Genomic DNA, 18,406 nt, shown 5'->3' with positions numbered 1-18,406 from the left:
AACAATACGTTTGAAACTTTCCACAAATTCAGAAACAAAGTCAAGAACTTGAAAGATTTCACTGAAATCGATTCCACCAAGTTTCACATGATACAAAATATCAAATAGAATTCAATAGAAATTAAATCAATTCAATTAATTTCTTACATCAGTGAATGTTCTAATATTTATAACAAATGCCTTTTTTTTTTAAATCAATTTTTAATTTGTTTCTTCAACTATTGAATTGCCAAAAATGTAAATAAAAATTTTTAAACTTTTTCATCCAACTTATCTCAAAATATCTCGAATTTATTGAGGAAAACCAAGTTTCAATAATAAAACCGCTTCAAAAAAGAATAAAAACTAAAAATGTTGTCTAATAAATTTTTTGGGATTCAAATTTACTTTTAGAACAAAAGAAATGAAAGACGATATTGTCTACAAGGAAATCAGTTTGAAAATAATGACCCAATTTGCAGAAAGAGATTTTTAATTTACTTTCACAACAAATATGCCGCCCAAAAATGAACAGAAACTTTTCAAGCCTAGATTATTTGAAGACCTGCACATTCTTTATTGAACAAAAATGTTCAGAAAACAAGATCTTTGCTTTAATCAAGTCGAATAGAAATAATACAGAAGTATATATTTCTTTACCCACACATAAGGAAAAGGGGGCGGGGCATATAACTTTTGGATGACAAAAACTGAAAACGTTAAAAAATAAATGAAATGAAAGCTTTAACGTCCTTTTATAATTAAATATAAAAGTTATTTATAATATACAAATTCTTAGTCAAGCTTTCAGAACTTGCATTTCATCATATTAAATATAAATGGATTATTTTCAAAAAAATAAGAGAACGATTGATAAGATTATCTGTATTACAAGAAGATACTACTTTATAATATTAAACTTAAAATAAGAAAGTCCTAACTTTTTCTACAGATTCTCGTAAGTTTACAGACATGGAAGGGAAGGGGAGGTGGGAATTAAATGCAACTTGAATTTTTAATATACCAATCAATTTTTTTTTTTTTTTTTTTTATATACCAATCATTTTTCTTTTTTTCATATACCAATCAAGAATAAAAACTTTTGTGCAAAAAACAAAAACAAAACACTTGAATGTTTAGGAAACATGTTTTTCTGAAAACATGTTTCCAAAAAGAAAACTGAAAAGCGACTTCCATTTCTTTTATTAAATTGGTTTTGACCTTTGGACTTGTCCCAATCCAGAGTGTTCCTTTGACTTGGTCTTCTTTTCCTTCAATATCTCAGCCTCTCTTTCAGATTTGATCTTTGTTGTTACGACTCCTTTTGGGGTAGTCTCACATTGGCAACAAATGCTCATCCCGTTCATCTTCGTCTTGCAACTGATCATCACCAATGCCTTTGTATGTTTTTGGTTGACCACGATTTCCAGATCGACAAACTAAATTGCATCCATCCTGGAAGGAAAAGAAAAAAGATTTTATTAATAATTTTATATCTTCACATTTTAAAACATTCAATGAAAATAATTTTAACATTTAAAAAAAAAACATTCATGTATATCTGAAATACTGCATTTAAACTTTTAGCATAATAAATAAAACTAAAAGACAAACATGAAATACTTAAAAAAAAACAAAAAAAACTCACAAATGAATTGATATAGAAGAATGTTTTGTTTTTTTTAATGTTAAAAATATTTTCATTGAATATTTTAAAATGCAGGGAAACATTAATTCATTGGAAACGATTATTCTTTTAATTTGAAAAAATGTAAGCAATTGGCATTCACACTCGTTTTCATGTGGTCAAAAATTTGATACCTAACTAAATGCTGCATTTACAAAAACTTATACGATCAATCCTCGTCTATGTTCATGAAAACTGGGAAACGACAGAACAATGTACACAAAATGTACTTTATTGACAATGTTGAACTGAGTACATCACCCACTGTGATATTATTCATCTGTCATCGATTAATGGAGACTTTCTGAAGAGACTTTCAGCAATCATTTAAATACACGTCACCTGCCTCGAATCTGATCAAACAACAGTGGTCAGTTAAAAACTGGAAAAAGATCTCTGAACCAACAATTTATGGAATCCGATGCTGATAAAAGAGCATGACATTGTCAGTTAGAAAAATCCATTGCTTAGGCTAAAATGGAGGAAGCTGTGATATGGCCGAACAAAAATTGCCTGGGAATTTCCATCTATATTTCTCCGGTAGGTGTGCTTCAAAAGATTAGCAATAAACTAAGCCCTTCTCAAAGGATGAGAAGGTAAAGCCTGGGAAGGTGGACCTCCTAGAACTGCAAGGGATCATAACTCACACCGACAGAGAACAAGACATCCTCAAAAATAGATTCGGCTGGTCTAACCCCCAAACCAAGATGAGAGAAATAGGCAAAAGGATTTTAATTCTACATAAATTTTTTTTTTTTTTTTTTACATTGGCGTCACCACTTATCAAGGCCGATAGGCCACTCAAGGATAAGGGTTAAAGAGTGTAGAGTAGTCAAAAAGACAATAAGTAATCGATAGTAATGGAAGTTCGGTAAATTTGTTAACTTAAGTGGAACGGCTCACCAGAAACTTGTTCACGTTGGACTTGAAGACAACCATATTATAGACAGCTGGAAAGCAGGAAAACGGAAGACAATTCCACAGGCGTGCAGTTCTAAGAAAGAAGCTTTGATCATGGAATCTATGTTTAGGTACAGATAAAGAGTGGGGAAAATTATTAATAATGTTTTCAGCTAGTCTAGTGTTTCTTGTGAAAGTTTGGCGAGGGGGGACCATAGATTGAACACTTTCCATGAAAATAACAATTAAGCAGAGACAAACTCGCAACATCTCTTCTGTGAGATAGAGGTTGCAGCGAAGAGAAAAGGACATCTCCCACCAGGCCACGAAGTCTATTTTGAACTCTATCAAGACAGGACAAGTCTTTTCTAGCAGCTACTGCCCATATGTGGCAACAGTATTCCATCCTTGGACGTATCTGGCTCTTACATAGATAGAGAATTGCATCAGCAGTGAGATATCTACTGGATCGATAGAAGGATCCGACCATTTTTCCAGCGGCCTTGGCAACAGATTTGATGTACGTATTCTATTTAAGATCAGGAGTAAAGGTCAAGCCCAGAAGCCTGTCAAAACTTGAGGCCTCCCCAAGACGAGAGCCATTCATTTTAATTGATGCCAGATGGGGATCAGAATATTGATGATGTAAAGATAGAAGCTTGGTTTTAGATGCATTAAAAGTAACCAGCCACTCCTTTCCCCATTGTACAACGTGATCAAGATCAGAGGAGAGAGAATCAGAGAGAACTTGGTCGTTTACTGTCTTAGATGTGCTACCATAGATGGCAGTGTCGTCAGCATAAATGTCTACAAATGATGTAAGGATGTGATTTGGAAGATCATTGATGTAGATCAGGAAAAGAGTTGGGCCCAGGATGGACCTCTGAGGGACTCCAGCATTTATACTGTGAGCTTCTGATTTTTGCCCATCAACTACTACTCTTATGAACCTATCAGAAAGAAATGATTTAATAATTGAGAAGACATTTCCAGCTATACCATAGCTGGAGATCTTGTGAAGTAAACCTTTATGCCATACCCTATCAAAGGCCTTTGATATGTCAAGAGCAATTGCCCTAGAAATGTAGCCTCTGTCGAGAGATTCCCTAATCCTATGAGATATAACTGTAAGCACATCTGCTGTAGATCTAGCAGAACGGAAACCATATTGTGTGTCACTAAGAAGGTTATTTTTGCTGAGATGGTTGATTACTTCTCTGTTTAACACAGATTCCAGCAACTTACTCATGACGCACAGTAGACTTATTGGCCTGTACCGAGAGGGGGATGAACGATCACCTGAATTCTTAAATACAGGGCATACTGATGAGATTTTCCAGGGTAGATGGGAAGCAATTTTCCTTAAGACAACGTTTAAACAGTTTTGTAAGTATGGGTGCTAGTTCTGGTTGAAGTTTTTTGAGTACTATAATTGGAATACCGTCAGGGCCGGTTGCTTTACTGGAATCAAGGTTTTTGATTAGCTTGGCAACATCACATACAGATATTTGTATATCACATAGTGTGTTTTCTGATACAGGAGGAAATATTGGGGGTTGGCGGCCTTGGTCGCAAAGGGTAGAATTGGCTGCAAAGTTCTTGGCAAAGAGTTTGGCTTTGTCTGATGCTGACGAGATTACCTCAGGTCCATTGATGATAGTTGGGATAGAGCACACGCTTCTGTTCAGGATTCTGTTCGCAATTTGCCAAAACTGGTGGGAACCAAGCCGCTGCTCAGCTACTTTGGACTTGACGGATTGAGCATACAACTCTCTTGCATTCTTTATTACTTTCTTACAATGGTTGCTGGCAGTCCTGAAAGCGGCTTTAGTTTCCATACATCTATTACGTTGGAAGCAGTGGAAAAAGTGATTTCTGTGCGCAATAGCAGCAGCACATTCTGGAGAGAACCATGGCTGGCTGTTAGGTTTTTGCTGGAACTTTTTTGAGGATATGAAATTGACTATACCTACAATTAACCATTCTGTCAGGTCTGATACTATAGAGGACACATCTTTTTTAAACATGGAACGCGGAGGAAGATCCGATATAAACGTACGGAAACTATCCCAGTCAGCCATAGTGTATCGATATACTGTACGATGGAGAGGTACGTCTGAGGACTTATTACATTTCATTTTTATCTTAATTGATACAACTGAGTGGTCGGAAGATCCAAGAGGAGACAGAACGGAAACTGAACATAGTTCAAGGCAAGTTGTGAGAAAAAGGTCTAGGAGACTTGCATACTGGCCGTCATTGTCGGGCACACGGGTGGGTTCGTGAACAATCTGAGTGAGGTCATAAGCAATGGAGAAATCATGACAGAACCTCCCCTCATCATCGGTCTTGTTTGAGTGGGTCAACCATTCCACATTGTGAACATTGAAGTCTCCACATACGTGAATGTTAGCTGAAGGATATGCTGATAGAACTTGGTCAATTTTCTCAGGTATGCTTTTAAAGATAGTAACTCCGCTGTTATGGGGGCGATAGAGAGTAAATATAAATGCCGTAGTGTGAGCTAGTGCTACTCAGAAGCACATATATGGTAAGTTAGGATCTTCTCTGGAGATGTCCCTACCACATGGAAAGCCATCTTTTATATAGGCACATATTCCATGCCCATGGCGATCTTGGGAGTCAGATTTGGAAGTTAGGTTAGAGTATCCTTTAATTACGAACTCATTTAGGGAAATTGTCTGTCCAATTCCAGTTTCGCTTAAAAATAAAAGGTCTGGTTTAGTCTCCTGTAATTGGGCTTCAACCTCTGGAAGGTTAGAACGTAGACCCCTGATGTTGGAGAAGGAGACATGGTAGTGGGGGCCTACGTTGGAAGTTTCAGATCCGGGTTTAATCGTGTATTTTTTATTGAAACTTGTCATGATGGAATTTTGGAGTTTGTGGACTAGGTCGTCAGACTTGCTTAGAGCAGGACAGAGAGGGGAAACAAAGAGAGAAAAGTAACGAAGAATTTTTTTTTTTTTTTGTAGCACATGATAAGGTAAAGCCGTAACAATTACCCACTAGTATGGCATCGAGAGGCCCCACCAGAGACTACTGCATGGTCCAGAATCCATTCACCAAATGGCAATACAGCAGCCCCAGTACTTTGCGCCTGCTGATAGGACAGCCTCCTTAGTGGTTAATCCAAGGTTCGGGTCCCTGATTATCAGGCGGATAACGTCAGCCCAGATAAAACGTTTACCTCCAGCACCCTTACTAGTGACATTTCTACAAGGATAAACATAGAACAGAAAATTTCCGCCATCTCTGTCGACTGTTCATGCAAAATACTGCCAACCTAGAATATAGCTTTTTCTTCTCCCTTTGTCAGAAAAACCACTCATTAAAAAATTGAGGACTGAGTGACAAATAAAGAGAAGCGAGAGTAACGGGAGCTGCCGACAACGCTTCCACAAAACGTTCTCTACTCTCCTTATTTAGATGAGCAAAAATCTTTGCAGCATTAATGTGACCTTGGGACGTGACCCTTACACGTCCTTAACCCCTGATCACTGCCCAGTTATGATCTGCACCCTGGTCGGTACAGTTATGATATGTCGACTGGGCAACCAGGTCTGCCAACCGTTAGTACGTCGCGTCACCCAGTGAGTTCTTCGTTAAGGCGTTGGGGATTCTTCTCGGATGCTCGGTCCTCAAGGCCTGTTCTCCGTGGATCGTCTAGTTATCCTGGGTGTTCGTTGACGGATACGGTGTCACAAATGGCAAATAAAGAATGTACATATATACGGATCAACGCACATCAGCAACAAAACTCCGGAGGTTAGTTAATATAATATATATTTCGGAAATTCATAAAAGAAGTATTTACAGCATATACATAGAGTTGACAATTAATTCAAGCAAGCAGTTAGTTCTACAACTGAGCTTCTGTTGTTGAAATACCTGGTCAGTATTGCGGACTTTACATAATTCTTGCTAAGTGATCGACACGTTATAAGCGTTGAGTTATCAGGCAACAAGCGAGGGGGAGAGAGAGAGAGAGAGAGGTGATTCTGCCGAGACTTATCTCTCTTCTTCTGTTCTCTCTTACTCTTTTCCTGTTCTCCACTTCACTGACTTAATCTCTGATTTCCCATTTCTTTTATAATACAATTATGGAATGATGACGACACCCATGTTCGTCATCGACCAATCAAATTGCTTGATTATAATTCGACGGGGCCTTTTCTCATTGGTTGATTATACTTCAACAGGGCCCTTTTTCATTGGTCCATTTCCAAAATTGGATTGACTCCTCCCTTAATTAACGCCCAACTTACGCGTTGTATTAATTAACTCCTCCCTGGCTTACTAATGGAATTTCCCCCTATCCAGGAAAATTATTTTCCTTTGACTTAAAGCAAATCACGCGATTTTATTTGTTTTAAAATTATCTATTGATCTCGCTTTTCGTTTTGATAATTCAAAGGGATTCTAGTTTATCTTTGAATTAAGTTCTGGTTGTCGGCCATTCTATTATATCAGACATTTTGTTTACGTCAAAAGACCAAGAATGCATTTGTCGCTTTGAACTTATCGGACAACACATTTTCCCATCCGAGTAAACATATTTAATAACTTACATTCGACCTGATTCACCAAATGACAATTCTCGATACGTTATTTTATTGTTTTGAAATTTCGGACAATTCATTTTTTTTCCTCTTCTTTGTTCTAAACATAATGCCGAGTCACTGCGTGTGTTTCTCTTAGATCAAAAACAACCCGACTTTTGAACTTGTCAAATTCCCAGGTCAACTTTGGCTCATAGTTTTGCCAATTGCGGGTGTGAAATCCCCACCCCTCCGGCTCCTGTACACTATGATTTCGGCCCTTGGAGATCAAACGCCTGTGTATTTTGGCTAACATATTTTATGCATTCTTTTTCACTTTTGAAGTCCAGCATGTGATTTATCCTCTCGCTACAAAGGCACTCTTGCCGCCGCCATTTCAACAACAGACTTAGCTCAGAATTTATTCACAAAAAAAAAAAAAAAAAAAAAATTAATAATAATTTTTTTTTCAACCCGATCATCGTCCGGGAATAAAAAATTACTTTTAACCAAAATAACCGTCACATCAACCCTACAGGTCTGATGTGGCCTCTCTTTAGTGTTACATTCGCCCCCCCCCATGGGGCGACGCTCTCCACAGGATAACGGCGCCCCATGTCCGTTAACACTCAAAGAGATTCTCTCATCTCATAACACAATTCTGGCCTACTCTGAAAGCGAGAAATTGCTGAATTACATGCAAAACAAATAATCATGCAGAAGTTGAAAGTTCATATAAATGGCTACTGCCTTAACTCAGAGTGTTCAATAACAGTTCGTAGTGGTGGTTTCATAAGTACAAAGTTCGTGTAACAAAATCGGTAATAGTGAAAAGTGTCTCTTTTTTTTTTCTTCGTTTTGGAACATTAAGCATGCAATTAGTCCTACATTGACATCACTATAGTGTTTAAAAATATTCTGTAGGTTCAGCTTATTGTCGTAGGGGTGGATTTGGGGCGGGTTCCTCATCGCTCGTCTGTAGCTTCGCCAGGTTAATGCGGACCCTTTTGTGATTCCTGACCCAGGCCGCTCCCCGCAGCGCCATGGGTCGCCAAGAGGCATTTCGAACACTCAATTCCATACATTCACTTCTTCAAATAACACATCACCACCACTAATAGCCCTGCTATAACCCCTATTCCACCCGTCAGACTCCCACCATCACCAAGTTAGGAGGGTCGCTCGTTGACTCCTGCTTAATTATGTGGTCCAACTGACATTGTAAGCTGTCTAATCATAACCAGGCGATTCCGATAGACTACTCTAGTCTTAACTGTCCCTTTTCGACTATTCTAAGAAGCACCTTCTTTCGGAGTTACCTCAGCTCTAACCCCTATAGAGCTAATCTCGTAATCTTTCTCTTTTGGTTCGTGGTTCGTAGGGTTCAAATCATGCACTGCGGACCGTCAGACAACAGACTTCAATTACTTGAGGATGTTTGTGGCATTCAACCCTAGAATGCGCATGCCCATCCGTGGCATTTTGGGAAGGGGCACACCCTGTGTCCCCTCAGATTGTATAGTCAGCCTTTATGACTGATATACCTCCCGGCTTCTCTGCCGAATTTTTAACACTTCCTCCTGCAGGTGTGCAAAACGTCCAATAAGGGTGCTTAAGTGTTGCTCTATTTTCATATTACGTATGGAGAGACCGCTCCATTTACATAGGCTAATGTCTTCTATCCATTTTCCACGGCTCTCAATCTTTGTCGGATACTTTCGACATTTTCCTCAGCAACCACACCAAACAGAGCTCCCCGGGCCCTACTTATGATAGGTATTACCACCCGTCTATGTCGACCTCCAAGTCTATTTATTCTCCAGTCAACCATTCTTGACTGAGAACTCCCGGCTTTTCTGCCGAATTTTATTCACTTCCTTCTTTCAGGACCTACCTCTCATAGGTATTATCGCCCACTCTATCGACCTCCAAGTCTACTTATTCTCCAGTCAACCATTCTTGACTGAGACCTCCCGGCTTTTCTGCCGAATTTTATTCACTTCCTTCTTTCAGGACCTACCTGTCATAGGTATTATCGCCCACTCTATCGACCTCCAAATCTACTTATTCTCCAGTCAACCATTCTTGACTGGGACCTCCCGGCTTTTCTGCCGAATTTTATAGTTTCTCCCGTCAACAATTATGACGGCTACAGAAGGTTGTCTCCGCCCGTGCACACCACTACCGTTGGCGTCCTTCGAATTAACGAGAAGACATTCTGAAGAATTCTTCCTCCTTGTGCTTTTCTTCTAAAACGTTAAGGGTGCTTATCTTCTTCCTAACATGCGATCCCTGTTAGATTTTCCTTTCCACTAATGCGTATTCCAGACAACTAGCATTTAACTAAGCGGCCGATACTCATGCTTTCCGTCGACTTATTCTCGTATCTCTTATAATAGATTTAGTCCGAGAGCTTACCCTAGTGTTCTATTCCTAGTTCCAACTAATCTTTCTTCATCGTGACCTAGGGCGCTCTCTCTCTAATCCATCTCTTCGTGCTTATAGTCATGTTTTTAATCTCAATATATTTTCTAAACCGGGAACTGGCACAAAAGTATTTCAAACTGATCATATAGTGCTTTAAAAGAGCTTTCTGGATCATATATGGTTTAGTATGTGCTAGACCCCAGTTTTTGGCCTTTTTTTTCTTGGAACATGAAATTTGACATTAAAAAGCCTGAAAAAAAAAAAAAAAAATGACTAGATTTTGTACATTTTTGGTGTGAATTTATTAAAATAAGTACTTTTTTCGAAAAATATACTAAAAAAATGCAGGATGAAAGTGATATGGACACCAACTATAATTGTTTAGTGGTCCATATGTAAGTTCAAAGTGACCTTGTAACACATTTGAGACTTCATTGTTCCAATTTTCGAAATATGATCTAACAAAAAATCTTAAGATAAAAAAAATTAAAATTCAAAGTTTTTTGTCGCGTCTGCCAAATTAAAAATGCCATAACTTAAGAAATACTTAAGGTAAAAATCTCATTTTTATGGCATTTGATCACAAATTTTATATTCTCTAAAGATAAACTGATCCAAAAGGCTGCTTGAAGACTTTGGATTTTGGCATATTTCCACCACTGTGATATGGGTACATTTCATAATAATGGCACAATTTTTTTGTAGTAATACAAAAAAATCTGTCATTATTATTTGTAAAATAAAAAAATTATGAGAACAATTAAACATCAGTTCTGATTCTTAAATCTTTTCTCTCCTTGGTCATTGAACGATCAATCCTTCTAGACAAAACATTTATTACAAAACAAATAAAATAATCTTTCTTTCAAGGAACAATTTTACAAACAATATTTATTTACTTTCATTAGATTGTAATGATCACTAGAAAAAAAAAAATTATCAATAACAAACAATTAAAAAATATAACTGTGCTTCTAAAGAATGCAAACAAAACTAAACTCACACCCGTCGAACTAAACTTATATAGAAGGTAAAGAAAAGATGGATTTTGATATAGTGTGGTGGGATAAGTGAATATTTTGCCCAAGACAGTTTAGTGTTATGCCTTCTGCAACAAATTCTATCTAATCCATAGATAGGACATTGACAAGTACTACCACTTGCAGTTAGATTGGACCTAGGAGTAATGGTAACTAAAGAGTACATCCTCACTTCCTAAAACTCCCAAATTGAGGTTTCATCACTGAATGCAATTTGAGGTCATACCTAATACCGAGAATAATCAATAGATATATTAACTGGAATTCAATATAAAATCATGCAAAACTTCATAAAAAAATATTCATTTACTTTTTGTTTTCTAAAGATTTAAATGAATGCACTTACAGAAAGAAGATTTCCAAAATCTTGCCAAAAACCATAATTTGGAATTTGTTCATAACCTTTAGCGCCAAGCACAAAACGCATGTACACAAAACCTCCAACCAGGTAAGTAAAAACAGCACATAAAAAGCTGAAACGGGAAAAGTTTTTAAAAAAAGTTTTGAATTGTTATTAAATATTTACACATTGGGGAAAAACTAATTTCTAAAAGAAGACACTATAAAAGCTACATAAGCTATTATAAAATACAGAAGAAACAAAAGAAAGGAAATACATGAGTGAAATATGAGAGACTGATAGAAAGTTATTTGCTTGTTTTGTTTAACAACATAACACACATTTAAAAAATATTTGTATGATTTTTATAAAGTACTGACCTTCAAATAGCACAGATTATTAGTTTACAAATTAGTTATTTAAGTGAAACTCCTGTTATACGTTTTCAAAACAAGCAATGGCTTCAATTGTTTTCTCCATTTCCATTGCTTCTTGGGTCTCAGATCTGTGTTTAGTTAGGATAGCTTTTGTTCTGGAGTTTTATCTATTTAGTGAATGGTTATTTTACAGTTTCCTTACCCGGTGAGTTTGATGATATGCTAACCATTGAGGTCATTTCATTAATGGAAGGTATATTTCTAAAGATCCCCACCCATTTTGTAGTTCAAGTTTGACGAAATGGATGTATTTTCTAGAAACATGATTTAGCCTATTTGAATGTCAGAACAGCAAATTAGCATATTAAAGTTTTCGTTCAAAACCTATAATGTCCAAAGATACAAGAAAAAAAAAAAAAAAAAAAATTTATTATGTTGATTACATTGACAATCTAGTTTGGTGTAACGTTGCCCATTAGTTGCAGTCATTTACGGGTCAACCATCAGGATTCCATGATTCCATACTCAGACATCACGGTTCATGATCCATGGCAAACAGATCGCTCCATTGGAGATAAGAGTTTATCCTTCTACAGAAGTGCGGCTGGCAAATTCTACAACCACAGATCAAAGTGATAGAAAGAACAAGAGAGAGCGAGAAAAAGAGAAAGAGGTCATGTGCATAATAAAAGAAAGAGAGAGAAAAAAATAGAAAATAAAAAGAAAAAAAAGAAAAAGATTGTGAGGAGAAAAAATAGTTGTGCACTTACATAATAATGACGATTGAACCCGTACTGAGTCCAGCTGTTTTAAGCGGATTCTTTTGGCAGACGCACTTATGCGACAATTCAAACAAATAATAACAATCGGAAAATTTACTGCGATTCTCTTCAATCACCTGCAATTGTGGATTATCCTGCAGAAAAAAGTAGAGAACAACATTTTTATATTTTAATATTCTTTCTTTTATTGAATAAAATGTTTTGTTAAAAAAATAAGTTTCATAAAAGATAAAGAAAAAATGTTGCTGACCATGTTTGCTTATGTTTTACTGCAATTAATTCTTCTTGGGTCACTTAATGACAAAACTGATCACGGAAATAAAATTTTAAAAAAATGTGGAGAAATAATTTTTTTTCCATCACGTGATTTTGAGTTGAATAAAATTTCAACCAATATAGCAAGTCTCTTGACATTTTTTACATATCAAGGCCTCTTCACCTACCAATCAGTAATTGAGAGTTGAGCATGGCAGATGTGGAGACAGATCAATGCGATAATGATTATTCTTTTTCCAATTTGGCTGTTTTCAGTATTTTTATATGCTAATATTCTTTCTTTTATTGAATAAAATATATATTTTTTAAATTACATTCTCACCCTAAACAAGGCACATTGCCACTTTGATGTAGGGAGCTACTATAAGGGACATAAGTTACAGGGTACTATGTGGGGAGTTGGGCAGCAAGATGTCGGTTCATGTTACACTTGAACTTCTGCATGTCAGTCTAGTTGGGGAAGCAGGAACCCAGAAGGGAATTCTAAAGTCTAGCGGTTCTGGGGAAGAAACTACTGGAGTAGAAAGATCTTTTACATCTAGGGATCTCAACTGTGAAGGGATGGGATTTTGATGCTTGTCGGGGGTATTTATGTTGAAGGGGTACAAGTGCGTGCAGTTCGGAGCATTCACCGTTAAAGTACTTGTAGAACAGGCAGAGGGATGCTACATTTCGATGGGACAGAGGCTGAAGCTTAGATGACAGTTCAGGACCTATCAGGTTGGCGACTCTTTTGAACCTTGTCTAGGAGTGAGAGACTAGTAGCAGATGCACTAGCCCAAATATGAGAACAATACTCCATACATGGGCAAATGGTGGCCTTATAGAGGTACAGGATACTTTTTGGTGTTAGTAGCTTTCTAGCACAGTAGAGAGAACCTACCTTTTTTGCAGCGGTGCTGGCAATGCTCTCAATGTAATTTTTCCAACTCATCATTCCTGTGAACGTTTGGCCGAGGAGTTTAAAAGATGTACTTTCAGATAAAGAGTCTTTGGCCATTGATATTGGTGGTAGAGAAGGTTTCTTGTAGTGATTGAAGGAAACAAGTTTAGTCTTGGCAGCATTGAATGTGACCATCCATTTTTGTCCCCATTCCACTACAAATCGGAGGTCATCCTCTAGTATTTCTGCCATTTCTTTAGATATGTGTTCATTTGCTTTCATATCATGTTTGTTATAGAGCGTGGTGTCATCAGCATATATACCCATCTTACAGACAATTTTGTCAGGGAGGTCATTTATGAATATTAGGAATAATAGAGGTCCAATTATAGACCCCTGAGGCATTCCTGCATTTATATCATATTGTTTAGATGTACAACCATTGAGGATAACCTGGATTTTTCTCATCTATTTTTGTAAAAAAAAAAAAAAAAAAAAAAGTAACTGGTTTCAGTAATGGTCATCCATGGATTATATCTTAAGCTGCACAAGAAGGTGAGGAGTTGGACTTAATTGTTAGAAGAGGATGTGAGAGAGATGTGTTGTAGGAGTTCATAGACAACGAGAACTCATTCTCATTGATACAACTCAAAATTTGTTCACATAATTATGACAATAGCAAAAACAAAGCATTTCTTACACTGGAAGCTTTTTCATCACAAATGATCATAATCGATGCTTGTCTAGCCGAACCATTGCAATGATTATTGTACGGCTGTCCATCATGATATTCCAATAAAACCCAGTTGGCTGAAAAAAAATTTAAATATTTCAGATTATTGTCTATACATAATGTACGCAGTCTTCATAAGCTGATCAAATATCATTATTCCATATTCTTACATAAAAATATAAAGACATATTATTCTGCCATCTAATTTACATGTGTTTATGGTCTGTACAGATATGTGTTTTGGGACAATTAATTTGTCAATGCGTAAAGAGAGTTACTCTTTCTCAGATCAACAAACATTAAAATGGTCGAATCAACAAAGAGAAATATGAGAGAAATACATAACTTGTTCATTTATTTTAATTTAAAAGCACAGATAGCTAGAACAAAAAATTTTTCAAAACATAATTCAATCCCAAAACTGAAAAATATTTTAGCATATATTTTGTGCTATTAAAGTATATAGCTAAAAAAATGTGTTGGAGAAGCAAACATTAACTCATATTTAGTACAGCAATAACAATAATTACATCACATGAGAAATTTATTTGGAACAAGGATTTTATAAAAAAATGCAAGTTTTATTTGCTAATGCACAAAGTTACTTTTTTTTTCTCACTTTGTAGAAATATAAAATTTTCATTCTTGTTTGCTCGAATTGCAGATTAGTTTTACATAGAATGCATTCAACTTTAGATTTTTCTAGAAACGATAGAGGATCCTCTAAAGATTTTCCATAATAGAACAAGAGAATCCTTTTCTCTTTTTCCTAGGAATAATTCAACATTCATCATAGTCAATTGTACATTTTTCAAAAATCCATACTAGTAAAACAAACAATAATTTCAACTTACTGCCTGCCATAATTTGCACATTAGAAATCTTCCCAACTACAACAGGACCTTTAACAGGCTTTCGATTGCTGTCCACTTCAATTTGCGTAACACCAAAATCATCATCAGCTGGAGAATCTGATACAGGTGTGCAAATGCCGACATTGTAATGATATTTATTTGTTGCATCAGATGCAAGAAACCTGGAAGTAAAAAAAGAACACAGCATTGGAAGTCAAAACAGCATAAATGTTGGATTTCTGGCGGTTAAGAGTGCGTTGGATTATTCTCAGTCTGTGACCAACTGTTGTGTCGATTTATATGAATATTCTTTCCCCCTTGAATGTTTAATATTTCCTATTGTCTATCATTTCAAGTAATTCGATCTTTTTTTGTTTCAAGTACCAAAGAAAGAGAATTAAGAAACATACAATTTCAGCATTATTAGAATTTGGAAAAATGCACTGTCATCTGAAGGGACATAATTCTCATCTACTTTTAATCAAGGAATATAAATAAATAAAAAAAATTTTTTTTTTTTTTTAGATATTATCTTTCATAGGTTTGTTAAAATCCCGAGTGCAATCCTTTCCCAGATATAAAATTACTATACTATTTTTAATCAGATCTATCTATCTATATATATATATATATGTGTGTGTGTGTATGGGTGTACGTATATATATGTAAATATAGCTATGACCGTCTCCAGTGTAATGTCTGCTTGACTGTGTGAATTCGCCGGTACCACTAAAAAAAAAAACGTCATGTTAGGGCACATGGACTTTCAGTGTCTGAGGGAGTGGCACTCGTCTGACAAGATGTTGCAATCATCATATATATACACAGATATATACATGCACATACATACATATATATATATATATACATACATACATATATACATATACATACATACACACACATATATATACATACACACACATACATATACATACATACACATACATATCACTAGGGAACGAAAATTATTACAAACTAATCAGCTCTAACATGACGACACAACCATATCTAAAATAACAAAACTCTGCACAACATGCAATAGTACATTAACTAAAAAAGAAAAAGACTTCCTTACTAGCTTCACAACAAAAACAAACATCTTCTATGGGCTACCCAAAATACACAAATCTAACCAGGTAAGACATGCCATCAACATACAAAAGTCGGAATACATAAGCACCCCAAACCTCAACGACCTCACATTCAGACCCATAGTAGCAGGACCATCATGCCCAACAAGCAGACTTAGCAACCTAATAGATATACTATTACCGCCCTTCACCAATCTAGTCAGAAGTTTTGTAAGATTGTGTTGGGGTGGAGAGGGCTCCCGTAAGCTGTGAAGGCAACCTTTCTAGGAGAAGTAAATCTCTTATTTAAAAAAACCATAAAGCGGGAGACCAGTACCCACATTAAGCTGGTCTGCAGTTTAACTTGTTGCTGGATCTCAACATTTTGAACTGAGAGAGAGACTTAGCTGTTGTACAAACCTAAGACTCTGTAGCATCATCTGTGTATAGATACTCCCTCAGGCATTTGTCTATTAAAATGGTCCTGTGGCGATGGAAGTCATTTTGGGGCTCATGGACTTTAAGTGTCTTAGGGAGTGGCACTCGTTTTACAAGACGTTGCAATCATCATTAGATGATATATATATATATATATATATATATATATAATCATTGGAATTTTTTAAACAGTATATATAAGTTAGGTTAAGTATTGCTTATGCAGAACAAACTCCAAAACTAACTGCTTTATATGAATATAATTGCTTTCAGGCAATGTGATCTATACTCAGTTTAATTTACTTTTGTGCAAAAAGGGATTGGAATCATTTGTGAAAATTTGTATTTTAATGGAATTTTAAACAAGATATTCCCAAAATTTCAGTTTCTTAGGAGTATTTTAGATAGTTCTTAGAATGGGCAGACAATTGATGTATATTGGTTTACAGTAAATATTTTATTCATGGTTCGAAGACATCAATAAAGAAAGATTCATGGAATTTCACATTCTTTTCATGATTGCTGACATTTTTTCTAGAATCAAAAATATTTAAGAGATTTTCATCAAAATTGGTATAAGGATTCTTGGCATAAAGTTTTGTGGCGTATTTTTATTTTAATCTTCATGAGAGAACATAAAACTGGTGCAAAACTGTTTTATGTATTAACCGAATATTATTAACTAACAAAATAGCTGTCCTAGAATGAAATCTAAAACCCTAACCGACAACATCAAATAGATTTCAAGCTGTGACATTATTTACAAGTTTTATAGAAAAGAAAAATATCTCAACAAAATGTCAGATCAATCACAAAATTATTATAATACAGCTGTGACAGAGAAGGTTAACCGCGGAGGTGAAAGAGGGATTTTCTTCTTTAAAAAAAAAAAAAAAAAAAAAAAAAAAAAAAAAAAATCAAAAGGATTTATTGTATAACTAGCAGGACAACCTATATACAAGCATTGCCTTGGGGGGGGGGGAGAAAAAGGTATCTTGCTTCCATCTCTGAACTCTCATATAAATATTTTTACTTTAAATTTTTTAATTAGCTTTATTAATTGTAATGTTCTGTATTCATAAATAACATTTAAATGTTAGCATTATTTTATTTCATATTTCATTATTTAAATTTCATAATAACAAATGGCAAGAAGGTAAAAAAAAAAAATAAATAAATAAGAGACGGAAATGGTGCATGCAGCTGTTGTAGCAAAATTGTGAATAATCAATTTTCTATAAAAAAAAAAAAAAAAAAAAAAAAAAATTAAATTAAATTTCCGACTCAAAATGTCCTTGTTGGAATCATCAATTTTCCACAGATTAAAATGATGTAGGTGATAGGCTGTAAACTTTCCTCTTCATCCAAAAGAAGATGGTAATGCTTGGAAAGAAGATGTTTGTATGTAATATTTATTTTAAAAGAAGTCATTAAATTTGCAAATAGTTTCAATAATAGATATGAGCATAGGTAAAAAAATAAAGTGACACTTTTTTAAAATTCGTAGCCATAGAAACAGACTATTGATATCAAACGAGCAAATAATGCATCATCTGCATCAGAAATCACGCATACTGGTTGGTTTGTTTGAGGATCATTCCTGAAGACAAAGGTTTGTCACAGAAAATATATTTTGTGAAAAAAATCTAATAGAAAAGAAAACATGAATGAAAAAATAAAATTAGAAAATTTTAAACGTGAAAAAATGCAATAGAATAAGAAACAATCGCATTTAGTGTTCAAAAACAACATTTTCAGAACGAAAAAGCTATACCTTTGGTAGGTAAGTATGAGGATCGAACCCGAACCCGAACCCTTGAGGCAAAGTTATAAATTAAAGTGTGACAAAAAAAATTGCGACGTTAACCATTGGGCCACCGCAAAATACTAACTTTAACTGGGAGGGGGGGGTTAGTATTTCATTTACTGTGGGAACGCTCTTTTTATTTTTATTTTCCTAAGATGCTGGGAGGGGGGACCAGCTCTCCATAAAAAGGGGATTGTCCAAATTGAATAGCAATTGTCTGATATAAGGAAAATATTTCCACATTGATCAAA

General features: G+C 35.5%; 1 protein-coding gene across 1 annotated transcript in view; it reads right to left on the bottom strand.

Moving 5' to 3' along the window:
• Positions 1-1,175: 1,175 nt before the first annotated feature.
• LOC145246799 (cation-dependent mannose-6-phosphate receptor-like) overlaps positions 1,176-18,406 on the bottom strand; it is a 43,366-nt gene continuing 26,135 nt past the window's right edge. The window contains exons 2-6 of the mRNA XM_080108598.1: positions 14,838-15,019; positions 13,951-14,060; positions 12,080-12,225; positions 10,939-11,065; positions 1,176-1,434 (exon numbers count right to left, since the gene is read on the bottom strand). Coding sequence (XP_079964724.1) covers positions 1,315-1,434; positions 10,939-11,065; positions 12,080-12,225; positions 13,951-14,060; positions 14,838-15,019 — 685 coding nt within the window. The 3' untranslated portion in view covers positions 1,176-1,314. The remainder of the gene's footprint in view (positions 1,435-10,938; positions 11,066-12,079; positions 12,226-13,950; positions 14,061-14,837; positions 15,020-18,406) is intronic.

The sequence above is a fragment of the Euprymna scolopes genome, chromosome 24, assembly GCF_053919585.1.
Source record: "Euprymna scolopes isolate OS-2025 chromosome 24, ASM5391958v1, whole genome shotgun sequence".
Lineage (NCBI taxonomy): Eukaryota > Metazoa > Mollusca > Cephalopoda > Sepiida > Sepiolidae > Euprymna > Euprymna scolopes.
Note: the sequence above shows the minus strand (reverse complement) of the source record. Positions and strands in the feature narration are given on the sequence as shown.